Source organism: Typha angustifolia, chromosome 15, assembly GCF_048772165.1.
Source record: "Typha angustifolia cultivar Huaian chromosome 15, ASM4877216v1, whole genome shotgun sequence".
NCBI lineage: Eukaryota > Viridiplantae > Streptophyta > Magnoliopsida > Poales > Typhaceae > Typha > Typha angustifolia.
This window is the reverse complement of record NC_133253.1, coordinates 9,132,787-9,149,787: the sequence shown is the minus strand read 5'-3', so window position 1 is coordinate 9,149,787 and position 17,001 is coordinate 9,132,787. Positions and strand designations below refer to the sequence as shown.

Here is a 17,001-nt window from a genome sequence, read left to right as displayed (position 1 = left end):
GTACAAAATTTCCCGTTATTTTTTACTGTAGCAGAGGGCCGAACGGACGGGCCTAACGGGCGAGCGGGCCGAACTGGCGGGCTTTCGGGCCGGGCCGAACGGATGGGCTTTCGGGCCGGGTCGGGCGGGCAAAGGATTGGCCCGTACAGCCCGTTGGTAGTTCGGGCCCGGGCCCGAAACCGGGCCAAGTCGGGCTGGGCCCAATGATCAGGTCTAGGGTATCCTCACGCTTTCTATCAACTATCATATCAATCACATTTAATGCTTTCGTTCTAAATGACAGATCATATGCATATATCCAGTACGATAGCAAGTCAATGCATAATAAGAATTTAGATGGAATAGGAATCAAGAGAAAAATGATGTAATGCAAACTCCAACCATGTATCTAACACATGCATACTCCTACTAGTCTATCACATGCACACTCATGATAGAGATAATCTCGGTATAAAATCAGAACAATATAATCATCTCCAATCATCTCTATATATCACCAATGTATTCATATCCCAGATCAGCCTAATTAAAGACATGATAAAATATGCTCGACTGAAATCATCTCTATATAAATTCATATAATCATGCTAGAGGCCAAAGCATGCATGTACATAATATATAATATAACCTAATTTGAGAAGGGGATCTAGAGGATAAGACTACTCACCGTCTGATCAGAAGATACAAACCTCGCATCTCTCACGTCCGTCAATTAACCGAGTGACACTCATCGCTAGCAAGGTCTACGAGGTCTCAAATAAGGGGTTCGGGATTTGAAATATTTAAGTAGTATGATATTAGCCGTTTATCTAATTAGAATTAATTTAATTAAAATATAAAGGTTTATTAGGTTTAGAATCACTTTTCTTTATTTTTGATTACATAACTAGGGCTATAATATAGATACGATTCAAATACTATAATTATTACGATTCAAATACTATAATTATATTATTATTATAAAATGTTAGTTATAACATCAGGAGAAGAGGCATGTTTCCTTTTATATGATAGTATTTCTAAATATATAATTATAAAATAAAATAAAAATAAACTCGAACTCAACCCGGCCCACCTGATGATCATGTTTAGAAGAGACCCATACAGTTTTCGTTTCTTTTTCTTATTATGCTATTGCAACTTCTTTTTCTTCTTCTTTTGCTGCTGTAGCTATTTCTTCTTTTAATTTTTTTTCCTTCTATACAATTTTCTCTAATAATTCTTTAATAAGAATAAAAGACCAATTAGAGATAGTAGTAACATAATTATAATTAGTTAAATGAGAATTTTAAATTATACCTTATATTTTACCTATATCGTGAGTGATACACAACCTAGTTTTTAAGAATTTTATAATTCAACCCTTCATTTTTATTTGTATTTTAGGCTTAATCGCGCGGAGTAAACTATAATTCCTCTGTTTTTATTCCGAAACAAATTATTAGGTTAATCGGCCGGATCCGGTATATTTCAGGTAAGCTCCGACTCGAATCCGAAACTGACCGACTTCATTCGCGTTCTATGGCTTCTTCTCTTTCCCAACCCTAATCTCTCTTCTCCGCGCGAGTTCTCCCTACGTGATCGCTCTCTTCCGTTCCGGCAGCGGCGACCCCCGGCGAGGAAATTTCCGACGACGGCGACCTTCGGCGAAGGGAACCTCGGAAACGGGAGCTCCGTGAGTCTCTCTTTTCTCTCCTTTTCCTTTGTTTGGCTTTATTTTCCGTCTCTCTCCCTCTCTCTTTTTCTTTGCTGCAGCAGCAGCGTAAGAGGTGGAGAGCTGCTGCTGCAGCAAATAATCAAAGATGAAGAGAGACGAGAGAGGAAGAGAGGAAGAGAGGGAGAAAGTAACATATATTTTTTCCTATTTTTCTATCATCGTTTTTGAATTTTTTAAGGGTTTTTCTGTATTTTTGTTTTTAATAATTTTAGAATTTTACATAATTTTTTTTAAAAATGGCCCGATGCCGGTACCGATACCAAAACTGAAAGATAGAAACTTGCTATTTTTTATGTATTGAGGTCGTGATAATAAGCTGCCCTTTGCTAGTATCCTAAGTTGTGCAAAATGTAATTTTCTGTACTGATAAAGAGAAAACATTCATGGAGATAATAGGCTGCAGACATTTTCTTTTCTCAGAGCTCGAGTTGGTAGGAGTTTTGTGCAATATGACGCTCTTTTTTTGATATAATTTAGTGTGATGCTAATTATTTCATTGACATGACCATTTCGTAGTGTGTCTCAAAACATTCAGAATTTAACTTTGTTAAACCTGTGACATTGAGGATCAACCATGAAGCTTCTTTCACAAAATAACAATAGAAAGTTTACGTTTTGCTATTGACTTGGTAATGAGAGATTTTCTAAGAGATTAACTTGAGAAAGGTTCGCGAAAGATTTTTTGTTTAGGTCTAAACCTTTATGCTTGTTAATTTCCTTCTCTAAATCCTCAAGCACGTTCATCACCATCTCCGAAGGGATCAATATTATCCTCTGAGTGCTAATCCTCTTCATCGACGAAGCGTACCGGTGCCTCACGCCTCCCGGGTTCCACCACTACTGGTCTTGGGTTGTGTATCGGAGGTGGGGGATGATTTATAGGAATAGGTAAAAGAGGATTATTGATATCTATGGGGTATCGGTTCGGTGTGATCCTACCACTAATCCTTCTTGAGGCGCCGATCTTTGTCGAAGAGATGACGAAGCCGATCGGTTTATGACATATTCCTTCAAAGCATTATGATCATTCTATATTACGTCAATCCTATACAGCAATGTTTGGAACATACCTCTAAGTTCATTTGTCAAACCCATGTTCACACCCATGGACGTTGGTTGACTCGGTTCTGCCATTGTCGCTTCAAAGTAATCAGCCTTATGGTTAGGATTATTGTGGATTGAGTTTTCTCTTGTCTGTGTGCTCTCCATTGGTCTCCTTGTTGATGTAATCTTCCTTGTTTGAACTATTAATGGAGGTCTGAGGTTAACCTAGCTCTGATATCAATGATAGATTCCACGGTACTTAATTGATAGGCTCTGATACTAATGATAGGCTACAGAATAATTCTTTCAAGATCTAGATTTGTTGCAGGAAGTAGTCCGCGCAACAAATGTAAAATATTCACCAAATATTCTGTAGTAGTTAGAAAATTATAAAACCAAGTGGAATCGATCCGCAACTCCCTAATCTACATTTTTTCTATTATGCCCTTCGTAGATTCGAACTGCAACGGAGACAAATTTATGATTTAGTGCAGATAATGGTGGTGGTGATGGATGTAGTGGATGTTAAGGTTATGGATGATAATGAAGATGAGGGTGGATTGTCGATATAGTTTAAGGGGTAAAGACGAAAGGGAAAAAGTGGTTGAAATTCCAAAAAAGAGGGATGACTCGATAGATGAAGGAGATTAGAAGTTAGGAGAGACCTTGCCAATGATAGATGTGGTAGGTTGGTGAAGAGGGAGGAAGGAGATTATGGTAGAGAAGATAGAGAGAAGATAGGAGGCAAGAAACTAATAATTCAATAGCATAATAATTTTGGCTGCTATCCACATCTTTATAGAGGCTGGCTAACAAATCAAAATAACAATTATTAACCCTAATTCTAGAAGATTCCCGTCGACCGCGTTTGAACGCACCCGATCACGTTCAAACGCACAAAAGGCGTTCCCCACCGCGTTCGAACGCTCATTTCACGTTATCTGTGTTTGCAAACTTGATGTAGGCATTCACAAATGCGTTTGAATGTGCTCCCAACCCCGTTCGAACGTGACCTACAGAAAATTTATTTTAATAAAAATAAATAATTAATTCAATAAGAAAAGACTTTAACTAAGTGTATCACTTTGATATTAATATGTTAAAAGTGTTTATTTGGATAATAGCATGATTTATCTATGGGATGGACCATCTTGAGTACATGTTTATCTTATATCACTATCTCGTCTGTCACGTCATGTATAGGCGTGTGCCGTATAAGTGTGTGGACGTGTGCATATGGTCGTTAGGCAAAGGCATTATATGAAAGCAACCGCAAAAGAGTGGAGGTATGGTTGTATAATTTATGTTGGTCATTATTTGGAATTAGTGAGAGGCATCCAAAAAGATGTGATGATCTAATGAAAAAATTAAGTTCTCTATTAAATATGACTATATTTATTTTACTAGAAACAAAAATAGAAGCTACTAAGGTGATCTCTACTACTTGTAGAATGGGTCAAAGTTACAAAGTGGAAGCCATTTCAAGTAGAGGATGATTAGGGGGAATCTTGATGATCTAGAAGGAGGAGATGTGCATTACTCTTTTTTTAAACTTTTGTTAGAAAAAAATTATGGCATGAACTTAGTTGACTAATTATTACTGGTATTCGTGCCTTTTAGTTGGTCATTTTAATGTTATTGTGGACATGAGTGAGAAGAGAGAATATAAGCCCTTCTCCTAATTTAAAAGTCTTAGGGTGCATTTGCTTGAAGGACATAAAAATGGAATTGAATTAGTTATTCTGTGGTCTCACATAAATCTCATGTTTGTTACAAAATTAATATATGTGATTAAGGGTTCGAACAGATGTCATATTCTCTAAAAGAAAAGATATAACATTCCATCTATGGGGTGGCATGATATATTCGGAGTGGAGAAATAAGAGTTTATTATTATATTATTGTGAAGATGAGGAGTTGATTTCAAAGAAAAGTACTACTATTCAATTTATTGGTAAATCTAACTCTAAAGTCTTCTTTTACACCATATTTTAGGCCTTTCTACTATCAACGTACCTATTTGAGAGTTGAGGAAGCTACTGCCTTATCTGAGTGGTTTTCTCTCCTTCCATCGAGTAATGATCCTTTTAATTAATTAACTTCTTATCAGTTATTACTTACTATATTTTACTTTAGTTACTTGTTTGGGTCGATTGTTCTTCAAACATTGCATTCATACTAGATTTGCATCAGTTGTGCTGCCATCTCCACTCCCCGTCGCGTCACCAAGCTCCGCCTCCTCTCTCCTTGACCTCGTCGTCAACAAGCCTCCTCCCTCCTCGATCTCGTCGTCACCAAGCTCACTGGTAACTAGAGGAAGGTATTGCACCACAACACCTCTTATTTTTCGAGGATTCATGGTATAGACTTCGAATTATCTAGTTTGCAAGTTCTCCTGATCTAGTTGTTAAAGTTATAGGATACTTCTCGTTTGCTTGCAACTACCAAGGCATTTTATATGCTTAATTATAATGATTGCCATATGGCATTTTTTGTTTCACCCATGGATTTTAAGAAACTTGGTATATAGCCAATGTAGCTGAAAATGTAATTATGTATGTCACACTTCAGAAGGTGAAGGCTGCTAATATTTATGATTCACCTTAAGTAGATTAAAGAAGTTGTTGAAAGGCTTTGGGCCAGTTACACTAGGAAAATTGATGATCGAACCTGAAATGTTTGGACATGGATTTTTACTGATGGGACATGCTTCTTGTTATCAGTTACCCAGCTTACAATTCCTTGCTTCAATGGATTAAAGATGAATTGCTTTTTATAACAATAAATTACTATCTTGATTTAAGTTAAATTATCTTGATTTCAGTCTTAATATCAGTAGTTTATATTTAAATTATCTTGAATTCCAGTCTTAATATTAGTAGTTTATATCTAAGGTCGTTACTTATAAACTAGCTAATTGACTTCAGGCTTTGATGAATCTTGAGGTTAAAATAATTATCTTATTTTTATTCAGTATTATTGAGATGGAACCATTGATCCATCTAAGTTTGTTGAGCATTTACTAAGATGGAACTAATGATCCATCTTAAAATAGTTTCAGCACTTTTGAAAACATCCTAGTTCTTTCGGCTATCTATTGAACTTCTGATAACCTATATGCAGAGGGTGACACTTTTTTTTGGAACTCTTAGTATTTTGTGTTAATTGTATCTAAAATAAAGGTTATAATTCGTTTAAGATCCAATTTGTATTCATTTGAGATCTGATCAGTATTGGAAAATTATTCAATCCGTATCTAAAATTATTCAATCCGTATCTAAAAATTATTCAATCCGTATCTAAAAATAATTCATATCCAGTTAGCTAGGATATAGTTTTAAATTTTGCTATTATTAATTGAAAATTTTAGGCTAATCCTAATCTAAGAGATAACGGCCTTTTGTGAAAATATAAATATAAACAAATAATAAAAAATAGAGACCAAAGCAAACACAAACAATGTTTACATGGAAAATCCTAAACTTGGGTAAAGCTAATGGATATGTTTTACTAGGATGACCACTAATAATGTGCAAAAACAAAAACTACTTATAGACCTTCGCTGAGTCTCATAGCTATTTCTAAATTTCTCTTGCTCGCTAAAACTCGAAATGAATTATTTTAAGTGGTTGATCCACCAATCTCAATCTTAGTGACCCTCGAGATTGAACGGCTTATCTCAATGACCCTCGAGATAGTAACGCGCTCCAAGGAAGAAAGTAGCTACAATAAATTAGAAATCTTCAATGAATTTAGTCTCTCTAATTTTTTGATCGTTACAAATGCTTTGTCAAAACTCTTCTATGGTTTCAAATCTCTTCAATTAGTGTGCCCCCTCGACTTGGGGTTGTTTGGTATATATTTGTGTATAGAAAAGACCAAAAAACTAATTTAAGTCAGCCGGAAATTATTCAATTCTGGCTCGAGCGTTCGAATGCTCGAAAAATCCATTCGAATGCGCGAAAAATCCGTTTGAATGCCTTGTTTCATGTTCTTTGTCGAAAGTGTTCGAACAACAACTGAGCGGCCTATAATGCAAAGTGGTTGTTCTAGTGCCTTTGGGTATCCTTTCATACTACTCCAATTGTCAAGATACTGTTTGGGCATTTCAATGACGACTTTAAATCGTTAGAACACTTTGATTTGGAATCATCTAAAACTTTAAATTTTTTAATTTTATATCTTTAAATCACTTGTATATATGAATTTTTTGACTTCAAAATTAATCTTCCACTTCAATATTCTTTATCAATATCGTGTCACTTGTCATAATTTTTGCATATGCTCATACATAAAATCTAAATACATTATATAATAAAATTTTGTTTAGAAACACAATTTGCTAATTATGTGAGTACAAATAAAACCTGACATTCTTCCCCTTTGATAATTTGTGATAAAATAGAATTTCTTAGATTACAAAATGTCTAATCATAACAATTACACATCATAGCAGAGCATAACACAAATTTTATTTGTTATCAAATATTTTGCACAACTTCAACACTCATACCTAATTTTATTTGTTATTAAATATTTTGCACGACTTCAACACTCATACTAAGTGTATGTAAGTGCAATTATAAAAAATTAAGCAATATAATGATTTTTGGCCTATTTCTTTGTGCAATATTATTTACTAACCGGTGGCTAAGATGTTGGTTTATTTAATGAAACCTCTATTGATAGCCTAGCTAGCACTAAGCAATCTGCTTTCGTGGCAGGTGGATCCATAATCAATAATAATATCTTGCCACCAGAGGTAGATCATTCTATCTATGTGGAGAATAAGGATGAACCTTTTATGATTCTGAAACTTAGACAAGAAAAATGCTTATGATAGGAGCGCAGTCTGGTTAGGCCTGTTACACTTGGCCTAAGCCCATCATCTTACGGGCTTGTGAGTGGTAACATGCTGGACCATTCTAGCCTAGCCTAAGTGGCTCGTGTGCTGGGCTACTAACAAAGCCCAGCTCGGTTGACAAGATTAGCCTGGTCCTGCCTGTTCGGTGATCATTCCTGCCCTAACTAAGCCTAACCCTAATGCTGTTCCCTTCTTCCCTTTTGCTTCTACTCCCCTAGATTCCTTCTTTCTCAGACGACTACAAAGCTGCTCTCTTGGGCTACTTCCGAGAACAGAACCCGTCCATGGACTCTTGGTGTTGGACTTGGAGAATAATAAAGGGCGGCCTTTAGCACTTGGGAGGAGGTTACTTGATCTCACCACATCGAAGCAGTAGCAAATTTTGGGTTGTTATTGTTATATTTTCTGTTACTATGTTATATCCTAATAGTTGAGGACATAAAATCACGAGCTTTATCAATTCATTGTTGTTTTGTTGCAACAGTGAAATGCATTTCTGCTTAAACTATCTCAAACTCTTTTTCTTTTTTCCTTTTTTTCCTTTATTAGGAGGTCAACAACCCACTATTCTTACTAGTGAATTGCTTATTCTCTTTCCAACTTATTATCCGGCCATCTAGTAGGTATGGAAGTTGAAGATGAAGAGGAAGAGGACTTGGACTTCAATCCCTTTTTGAGAGAGGAAACTCCTTCCGATGCCTCATCAAGTCTGACTTCAGAAAATGAAGATCCAAGTTCTTGTGTACATAACGTTAAAACAAGCTCTTCAGATCGACAAGATGGTAATGCATCATCTAGGCAAATTGATCATGCACTATGCCCTGGTCCTGGTACTGCAAAGGAGAATGAGAATAGTTTGATGCAAAATAGAATAGCATCTGGAGGTGGTGTTGGTAATGAAGCTAATCTGGAAAATCATCAAAGGACATCAGAGGCAAAGCCATCTGTTCAGCAGTGTGAAGAATTGACTTATTCTGGAAGTTGCAACAAGCATCTTCCATTTTATAATGGAAGCAATGCAGGCAATAGCTTTGAAGAAGAGCTGGGGCAGACTAGTGGTTCTTTGAAAGATATGAATACCCAAAGGACAGCCATAGAAATAAGTGATGAGGATGCCATCTGCAGACGTACGCGAGCCCGCCATTCTCTTGCGAATTATACACTTGAGGAATTGGAAACCTTTCTTCAAGAATCTGATGATGATTGTGACCTACAAAATGTTGATGAAGAAGAAGAATATCGCAAATTTCTTGCCGCTGTTCTACTGGAAGGAGCTGGTGATGACACACTGATTGGTCAGGGGGATGAAAATCTGGATGAAGATGAGAATGATGCTGACTTTGAGATTGAAATAGAGGAGGCACTAGAAAGTGATGCAGATGAAAATACTGAAAGCTACAAAGCTGTAGATGACAAGGAGGAAGATGCTCATAGGCCTGAGACTAGGCAGAAGAAACGTCAAAAGGAGTCGGCTGAAAAGAAGAAATATTGTTTGGGGCAACCAAAATTGCCATTGCGTCCTATACTGCCATATGTTTCACATGCCCAAGTAACTCCTGTCCCAGCCTGTGGGTGGCAGTATTATTCTCCTAAAAGTTTTTCTTCTTGTTCATCATCTTTGTCTGGAGCAGAATTAGTGAACGGTTTCACAGCTCAGCAAATAGGCCATTTGTATTGCCTAATACATGAGCATGTTCAACTTCTAGTTCAAGTCTTCTCTGTTTGTGTTCTTGATCCATCACGCCAGCAAGTCGCGGTTGAAATCCAGAAGATGATAACAGAGATGGTTACTAGACGTGAAGAAGCACTGACCTGGAGAAAAGTTTCATATCCTGAGTTTTGTTTTGGGATACCACATCTGTATTCTACAATCAATTCCAGTTATAATCAGAGCCACGAGTCCTCACGCTGGATGCCATTTATTGATAACCCCGTCCTGTCGATTCTTGATGTTGAGCCACTTCGGTTAACAAAGAGTTACATGACTGATGTTACAGCTAGTAGGTGATTATGTATACATTTATATAATTGTTTGCAGCTTTGATGCTTATTCTGATAGTTTTGTTTTTGCCATCATAAAACCAAATGATTTGTCAGGTGTTTTGAGATATAGACAAAGTCATTTGGAGATTTCAGCTGACAAAAGTCACTTGAAAAGAGAACCTCTTTTCCCTTTGCCAATAGTAGATTGCCATATGGAAACTGATGCTATACTTGTTGGTGGATCTAATGCCTCGTGTACAGCTTCACCGCTCTCACCTAGTCAACTGCAGCCTAAAAAATCCTTAGCTGCTACCCTTGTAGAAAGCACCAAGAAGCAATCTGTTGCTCTTGTTCCAGTGGATATTGCAAGATTAGCGCAGAGGTTCTTTCCATTGTTTAATGCAGCACTGTTTCCTCATAAGCCTCCTGTACCTGCTGTTGCCAACCGTGTGCTTTTTACTGATGCAGAGGATGGGTGTGTTACCTAAATCTTCCTGTCATTGATATTCCTTGGCAAAATATAGTTTCTGATATTTCATTATTTTTCCATTTTTGTTGTTTCCATTGTTTGTCTACTTATTATATAACAAGCATTATTTTACATCTTATACCTTTTTTTAATGTTATGATAGCTGGTACAAAACATTAGTATCAATACCTTAGTATGATTGTCTACTTGTAAGTTCTCAAATATGGTACTCTTGTTTACAGAAAAATGCATATTTTATTCTGCAGCTTATATTATATTCATAATAAGATTGGAATATAAATAGAAGTATTCTTATCTTTAGTAGATCTGTTATTATTTTCAAACAGTCATCCAGCTGCACAAGGCTCCCAGGAACTAAGGATATGAGGATTGCGAAACACATCCGACCTTATGAATATTGCTGAAGCACTATTTCCATGGCTTCAACTTGTGGTCCATAGGTGTAAGGTGCCATTAGACTAAGTGCAGCCCTTTAGTATGTCATGTTTTATATCTTGCCATAATTGACAATGTACAGAATGACTGTCAGCAAAACTTTCTGCACTGACTACATTGTGCTTTTATGATTGTGTTCTCATTGGAGAGTAATCTCGGGCTTGTATAAATTAGTTAGATATCATATATTAGTATTCGAGATGGCTTCGTTGCTACTGCTGATATACTTTTATCTAGTGAAAATGTTAAATTCAAACTTGATTAATGATTACATATTTTTTTTTATATTGTGATCCTTGCAGATTATTAGCAATGGGACTAATGAAGTATAACAATGACTGGGGTTCAATTCAGAAGCACTTTCTTCCTTGTAAATCCAAGCATCAGGTTATTGTTTACTTCTGTATAATGATCATAAAATAATAACTTACCCTATCTTGCACTACTCTTGTGTTTTGGTTTCCTATAGGCATTAGTTTTAGCTTTTTGGAATTCTTTTTATCTTTCTCATTTTTATTATACTATTTACATCTTATGATTGATTTTGTTTGTCTTAGTAAATTTCTGTTTAGTGGAATTCTTACCTTGTAGTGTACTTTTCTTTCTTCCCAAGGTCAATTTTCTAAATGATTCCCTAGAATAAATTTCTTGGAGTCAACTTTTGTGGGCTTTATTACTCAGCTTTCACTAAATAAACTTTAGCATTTAGATATATGAACTTCTTTTGTACTATGGGATGCACATTTGATATGATTATTATGTTTTGAACTGGAAACTAATGGTTGGATCTATATATGCTTACTATTGCTCTTAGGGATCTTATTTTCATTGTCGTGCAGCATTCTTAATGCGACAATTCATCTGACTCTGTATACTGATTTGATGACTTGTCTTTCTTTAATTTAGATTTTTATCAGGCAGAAAAACCGAAGCTCTTCCAAAGCTCCTGAGAATCCAATTAAGGTAGGCATTTGTAAACTTTCAGTGGCAGTGAGTAAATGAATGTAAATTCTTCTCCCTATTTCTTTGATAGTAAATTCTTTTCTTTCAAGTCCTTCTGTTAGCATAATTATTTTATTTCATTGATCTCCCACGGTTATAAAGAGGAGCAGGTTACCACTTTAAATATCAAGGCAAGGCAACTGGTTAACAGTTGTATGAAAAAGAAGGAAAAGGAAAAGAGAGATCGTAGAATGTCTTAAGGGACCTGGATAGTAAACTATGTTTGCTCCAGCTCTAAGATATGATAGCCACTTGCAGGTGGTATCTAGGAATTTGAAGCAGCTTATGTGTAGTAGTTCCTAGGATAATCCTTACACCAATATTTGAGCTTGACTGCTTTCTTGTGTGACCCTGTCTCATTCACAAGAGAAGAGAAATCATATCTAAGCTTATTTACTATGAAGTGCTTTGAAGTGAGCATCACCCTTCAACGAAGTTTATAACCATTGATGCATTAACCCTGTAAAGAAATAGAATGAACCAAGATTCTAAATATGCTTGAAACAATGATACATATTGGCTGTATCGGCCTTCCCTTCTGGACAATTTTTAGATCAGAAGTCGACCGATTTGTTTCGGCAATACAAATCGGGATTGGCCGATACTTCAATCCATGGAATGAATAAACCAAGAAAGATGCATTTTGAGACATTTCAATTTTCTTTATCATCTTTCTTATTGTCAGAGATGTGAAGTACCTCCCTGTTTCTTTCCTAATTCCTTTGGTGTTCCTTTCATTAGTACCGATATGAAAAATATACTTAAATCTTTCAGTATCCTTTGGTTGTCCTTCAAGCCTTTTTTACCTTTATTTTTTTTCCTTTCATGTTTGTGCAGATTTACTCTTCTGAGTCTTCTCCTTTATCTGACCTATGAATTCAGAATTCCTCTTGTTTAAATCTTAATGGAAAGATGAGAGTAATGGAAAGAAAGTCTGAAACTCAAAGATAGCTTACTCATTTCCATCAACCTCTTTTCTGTTATGTGAATGAATTACATACACTTGAATTTCAGATTCTCCTTTATGCAAAGGACCTTCATGTCCTAATTAATGCAGGCTGTGCGACGAATGAAGACCTCTCCACTTACTACAGATGAAAAGGCACGCATATATGAGGTGAGTAAATATGATTTCATGCACTTTGAATTGATGTGGCCAATTGATACACCATGAGCTCATCATATTATACTTTTTGAATCCAGGGACTTAAGTTATTTAAACATGATTGGTTATCAGTTTGGAAGTTTTTTGTTCCGCATAGAGATCCATTGTTACTGCCACGTCAGTGGAGAATTGCCACCGGTACACAGAAATCTTACAGTAAAAGTGAAGCTGGTAAAGAGAAAAGGCGATTATACGAGGCAAAACGAAGAAAAATGAAAGCTTCAATTGGTGATACACTAGCAACACATGGAGAGGAGGTTAGTTTATCACAACCAGTTGTAGACAGTAATTCATGTAGGCAAGTAAGTATCCTTAATTATTTTTTTTGATGCATGATTGATTACCAGGTCGACAATGGAAGAGCTAACAGTGCAGATGAAATGGAGAGTAAGGAGGATGAAGCTTACGTTCACGAAGCATTTTTGGCAGACTCAGAACATAGGAGCTCCATTTATTTCCCATATGATATGTCTCTCTCAAGTATTACCAGGAATAATATGCAACCTGTTCTAATGATGCGTCCAGATGGTATTTGTTCTAGTGAAAAGTCTTCTGCAAGTACAAATGAATGTGGTGACTTACAGCAAGAAAATGGAGGAACACTGAACGTGACAAGTTGTTCAAAGCATATAGAAAACACAAATGTTTTATCTAATTGTACTCGTGTCAGATATTGTACATCTTATGCTGTTTCTCACAATAACTCATCTTCAAATGCAAAGTCAAGTCCTGCGGGAAGTCGCTTAGTCTCTCTGCCTTCCCAAGCACATAAACGTAAAGGTGCCCGAGTAGTCAAGTTGGCCCCTGACTTGCCTCCAGTAAACCTTCCTCCCTCTGTGCGTGTGATATCCCAGTCAGCTTTTCAAGGCCTCCATCCCTCACCATCTTATTCTAATATCAGCAACAATGTACCAAAAGATAATGCTTCAGTGCTTCCTCGGGCCACTACAGAAGACATCCATAGAGTAAGCCCTGGAAAACAATTAAAGTTATTCTCAGATAATGGTGCTGAAGTTATTTTGCAGCAAGATGGAGATGTCCCTAAAAGTAGAGCGAAAGAAAATTCCACTGAGTCAGAATTTCAGATGCATCCTTTATTATTCCAGTTGCATGAGGATCAATTTTCGTCATACTACTCAACTGGTCTCACCAACATTTCCAGTGGGTACAATTTTCTTACGCGAAGTAAAGTTCAGGTTGATAGAAGAAGTGATGATATCAACACTGCTTCTCAGACAAAGGAAGCTCCTGGTGATATGCATACTATTGACTTTCATCCTCTATTGCGAAGAACTGAAAATGCGAGTGGAGGTGCTACTTCCTTGTCCTCCAACATTATGCTTGCTGGTGAGTTCAGAAGGGAAAGCGACTGTCATCAATTCCTCAACAAATTTGATTATACCTTAAGAGAATCTCTGGTAGATGATGGTCAATTGGCAACCGATGGTGCACCTACATGCCACAAGGAGAAGGAAAATGGTCTTGACTTGGACATTCGTTTGTATTATGCGATTGGCAATGGAAATGGAAAATTGGGTTGCAGAGGTACAAGTGAGCATCAATATGTTGAGTCAGCTTCCTGTTTGGAGCAAAGAGTGTTGGAGAAAGGCAGACATTCTGACAAGCCATCTCTTTGCTGTAAAGATAAGCCTTTTGACTTTCCAATATCGAGCTGCTCATCTGTCCAGTCATGCAGGGTGGAAGATGTTAATCTTGTAGAAAAGCTAGAGTCTAGAAATGGTTGTCCTCACCAATGCACAGAAGAGTCTCATGAGGAGTCTATACCAGGTATTGTTATGGAACATGAAGAATTAAGTGATTCTGATGAAGATAGTGTACATGTGGAGTTTGAACACGAGGAAATGGATGATTCAGAAGACGATGAATTGGAAGGTGTACAACCTTCTGACACTCAAAATGAGGTAATCTTTGATCTTGCATCTTGTGCTTGGGCTATCTCTTAATTGCATGGTTGATGCATAGAGATATTTATTGGTAAAGAAAAGGTAGGGGTACCATTTCTTAATTGCATGGTTGATGCATAGAGATATTTATTGGTAAAGAAAAGGTAGGAGTACCGTTTCCTTTTTATTATGAAGTTATCCTTCTTGTAAGATCATAGTAGGTAGTTCTGTTAATACATAGTGTACATGTGTTGCTTCTCATGTTGGAATTTGGATGTACTCTGGATCTTATTCTAAATATGAGCAACTTTTATGCAGTCATTTTATTGCACAAAAATATAAAATTAGTTACTGGACTAGCTTAACAACGTCAGGTTTGATATTAGACACTTGATTGCTTTGCTCACTACAGGCAAATGGGTCTCACTTGAACATGCACGACTTGTACTTGTCCGTGTGCACATTAGATGCATGTCCGTGCCCAAAGTCCTCTAGTAGTAACTCTAGATTTGTTACCATGGAACAAGAATGGAAGGTCATTGGTGATCACTGAAGCATGATGTGATTCTTTTCTGCACCAAAATTCTGGTTCACCTCATTCAAGGAAATCCCCATGTAAATGTCAAGATTTGAGTATAAGCAACAAAGCGAGGATTGAGTAGAATGTCTAACAGGAGTAAGTGGGAGGAAGGGAGAGAGGGACTTTGTCTTGTTGACATATTAGGAATAATTGAAAGCTAGACTGCTCAGATCTAGTTAAGTTCTGATTTTTCTTATGAAATAAACTACAATTAGAAAATTGGGATATTGTCAAGAGAAGAACATAAGTTTAGAATATGCATCTTAGTTGAACTATTAGTAAATGATAGAAACCCTAAGTAAAGCGGCAAGATTGATGTTCAAACACTTGACTTTCAGGGAATTCCTTTATAACTAAAATTTTGTCCTCAAGGATGAGTTGTGATTCAAAAATCTGAGGTAGTTTACACTTTACGTGCTCCATATGGAGTGTGCTTAATAATTTGTTGTATGGAACCTCCATTTTACATTAGTTACTGTTATGAATAGGGGATACCAACCTTCGTTGCTCTGAGGGAACATCAAGTTAGCTGCCAGGATGAAAGTCAAGCATATGCATCAAGATCACTCCAGCATGTATCAGTCAAAGAGGGCGACCTCTATGAGAATTCACCGAAGGCAGGGCAGCATCTCTGTCGTGCAAAGCTAGCTCGACTAGCAAAGCAGGAAAGTACAAGAAGGGAGACCTCATGTAAAACTTATCTTACTGCAGCACGCTCTCGCCCACATCAATCTAGCAGGGCACGAGGAAAAAGCTCTAAAGTTCAGTCCTTGGGAGTCAGGCAGCTTCCCTTGCCAACAGATACTGAATGCAAGTCTGCTGCCTCCAGAAAACCTAGAAAACGCCCCACTTCAAACTAATTTTTCTTGTAGCCATTTCACTGTAATTTTTTCTTTTCTCCCCATATCACGTGCTTTAAAATCATTCAGATCAAGTGATAGGATGGCGCAGCTGGATTATGGTTGGTACAGTTCCTTAGGGACATCCTATAAGAGGGCACCAACTAGGGTATGCAAGAGCATTCTGCGGGTTCTGGAGTAGTAGCATTCTGACCCACAAGGTCGACGCCAGCTATATGTGATAGTGCTCAGTGTTGTAACATATCATCTTGCAGGCATTTGTGGAAGCAGTAATTGTTATATTATGCACTTTTCGTGCATGCGGCTGCAGGAATGATGAGGGCTTCTTGTATCAGCTATGTAGCTAAGCCTTTTGTTTTATTAACCATGGATTCAGAGTTGTTTATGCATTCAGGACAACATACCTGGATGATGCATATATATGTATATACCTTTCTTAATGAGAAAGAGAAAGAGATTTCATTTTGGTAATATGTAATATATAGCAGAGGAGGAGGATTTTGGATTTGAATCTCGCTGAACCTATCTATAATTTAAATTGTAAAGTTATTTTATATAATTGCTATTGAAATTTATCATAAATGTCATTGCATTCGTTGCAATATTCAGAGAATTCTTGACATAAGGATATTAAAGTTAAACATATGCATGTCAATGACTAAAATATCTTAAAATATGTTTACAAATGTTATTGTCTCAATACTATAATGTTATATAGTTTTAAAATAATTTAACAAATTTATACGAAGGCAAAATTGTCTATTTTGTGTATAAATTTAGTTTTAATGTTAAGTAGTTAGATTTAACTAATGGAATAATATTCTTAGAGGACTTCAATTATTTTGGTCGTCAATTATGATATTATGAAGAATGAAGAGGCAATTATGGAATTTTATAAGTTTCTAGTGGCAATTATTAAGCTTGGAAACACAAGATGATATGGTTTTTTATCATGGA

At 36.6% G+C, this 17,001-nt stretch overlaps 1 protein-coding gene across 9 annotated transcripts; it reads left to right on the top strand.

Moving 5' to 3' along the window:
• Positions 1–1,494: 1,494 nt before the first annotated feature.
• Positions 1,495–16,555, top strand: LOC140778515 (uncharacterized). Of its 9 annotated transcripts, none has more exons than XM_073123272.1 (11): positions 1,495–1,675; positions 4,757–4,836; positions 4,955–5,081; positions 8,249–9,625; positions 9,723–10,083; positions 10,836–10,920; positions 11,440–11,496; positions 12,593–12,652; positions 12,739–12,957; positions 13,048–14,622; positions 15,673–16,555. In XM_073123272.1, the coding sequence occupies exons 4-11, from the start codon at positions 8,251–8,253 to the stop codon at positions 16,042–16,044; spliced, it is 4,104 nt and encodes a 1,367-aa protein (XP_072979373.1). In that variant the 5' UTR covers positions 1,495–1,675; positions 4,757–4,836; positions 4,955–5,081; positions 8,249–8,250; the 3' UTR covers positions 16,045–16,555. The 9 variants fall into 9 exon arrangements, with proteins under 9 accessions (XP_072979373.1, XP_072979374.1, XP_072979372.1 ...); XM_073123273.1 differs by having other exon boundaries at positions 4,944–5,081; XM_073123274.1 differs by lacking the exon at positions 1,495–1,675 and adding an exon at positions 1,691–1,844.
• The last annotated feature ends 446 nt before the right edge of the window (positions 16,556–17,001 follow it).

Bases quoted from the DNA above. Each gene is read 5' to 3' on its own strand.
- LOC140778515 (XM_073123280.1), top strand. From the start codon at position 8,251: ATGGAAGTTGAAGATGAAGAGGAAGAGGACTTGGACTTCAATCCCTTT. The intron at 12,958-13,047 runs GTTAGTTTATCA...ATTGATTACCAG, and splicing joins TAGCAACACATGGAGAGGAG to GTCGACAATGGAAGAGCTAA. The intron at 14,623-15,672 runs GTAATCTTTGAT...TGTTATGAATAG, and splicing joins CTTCTGACACTCAAAATGAG to GGGATACCAACCTTCGTTGC.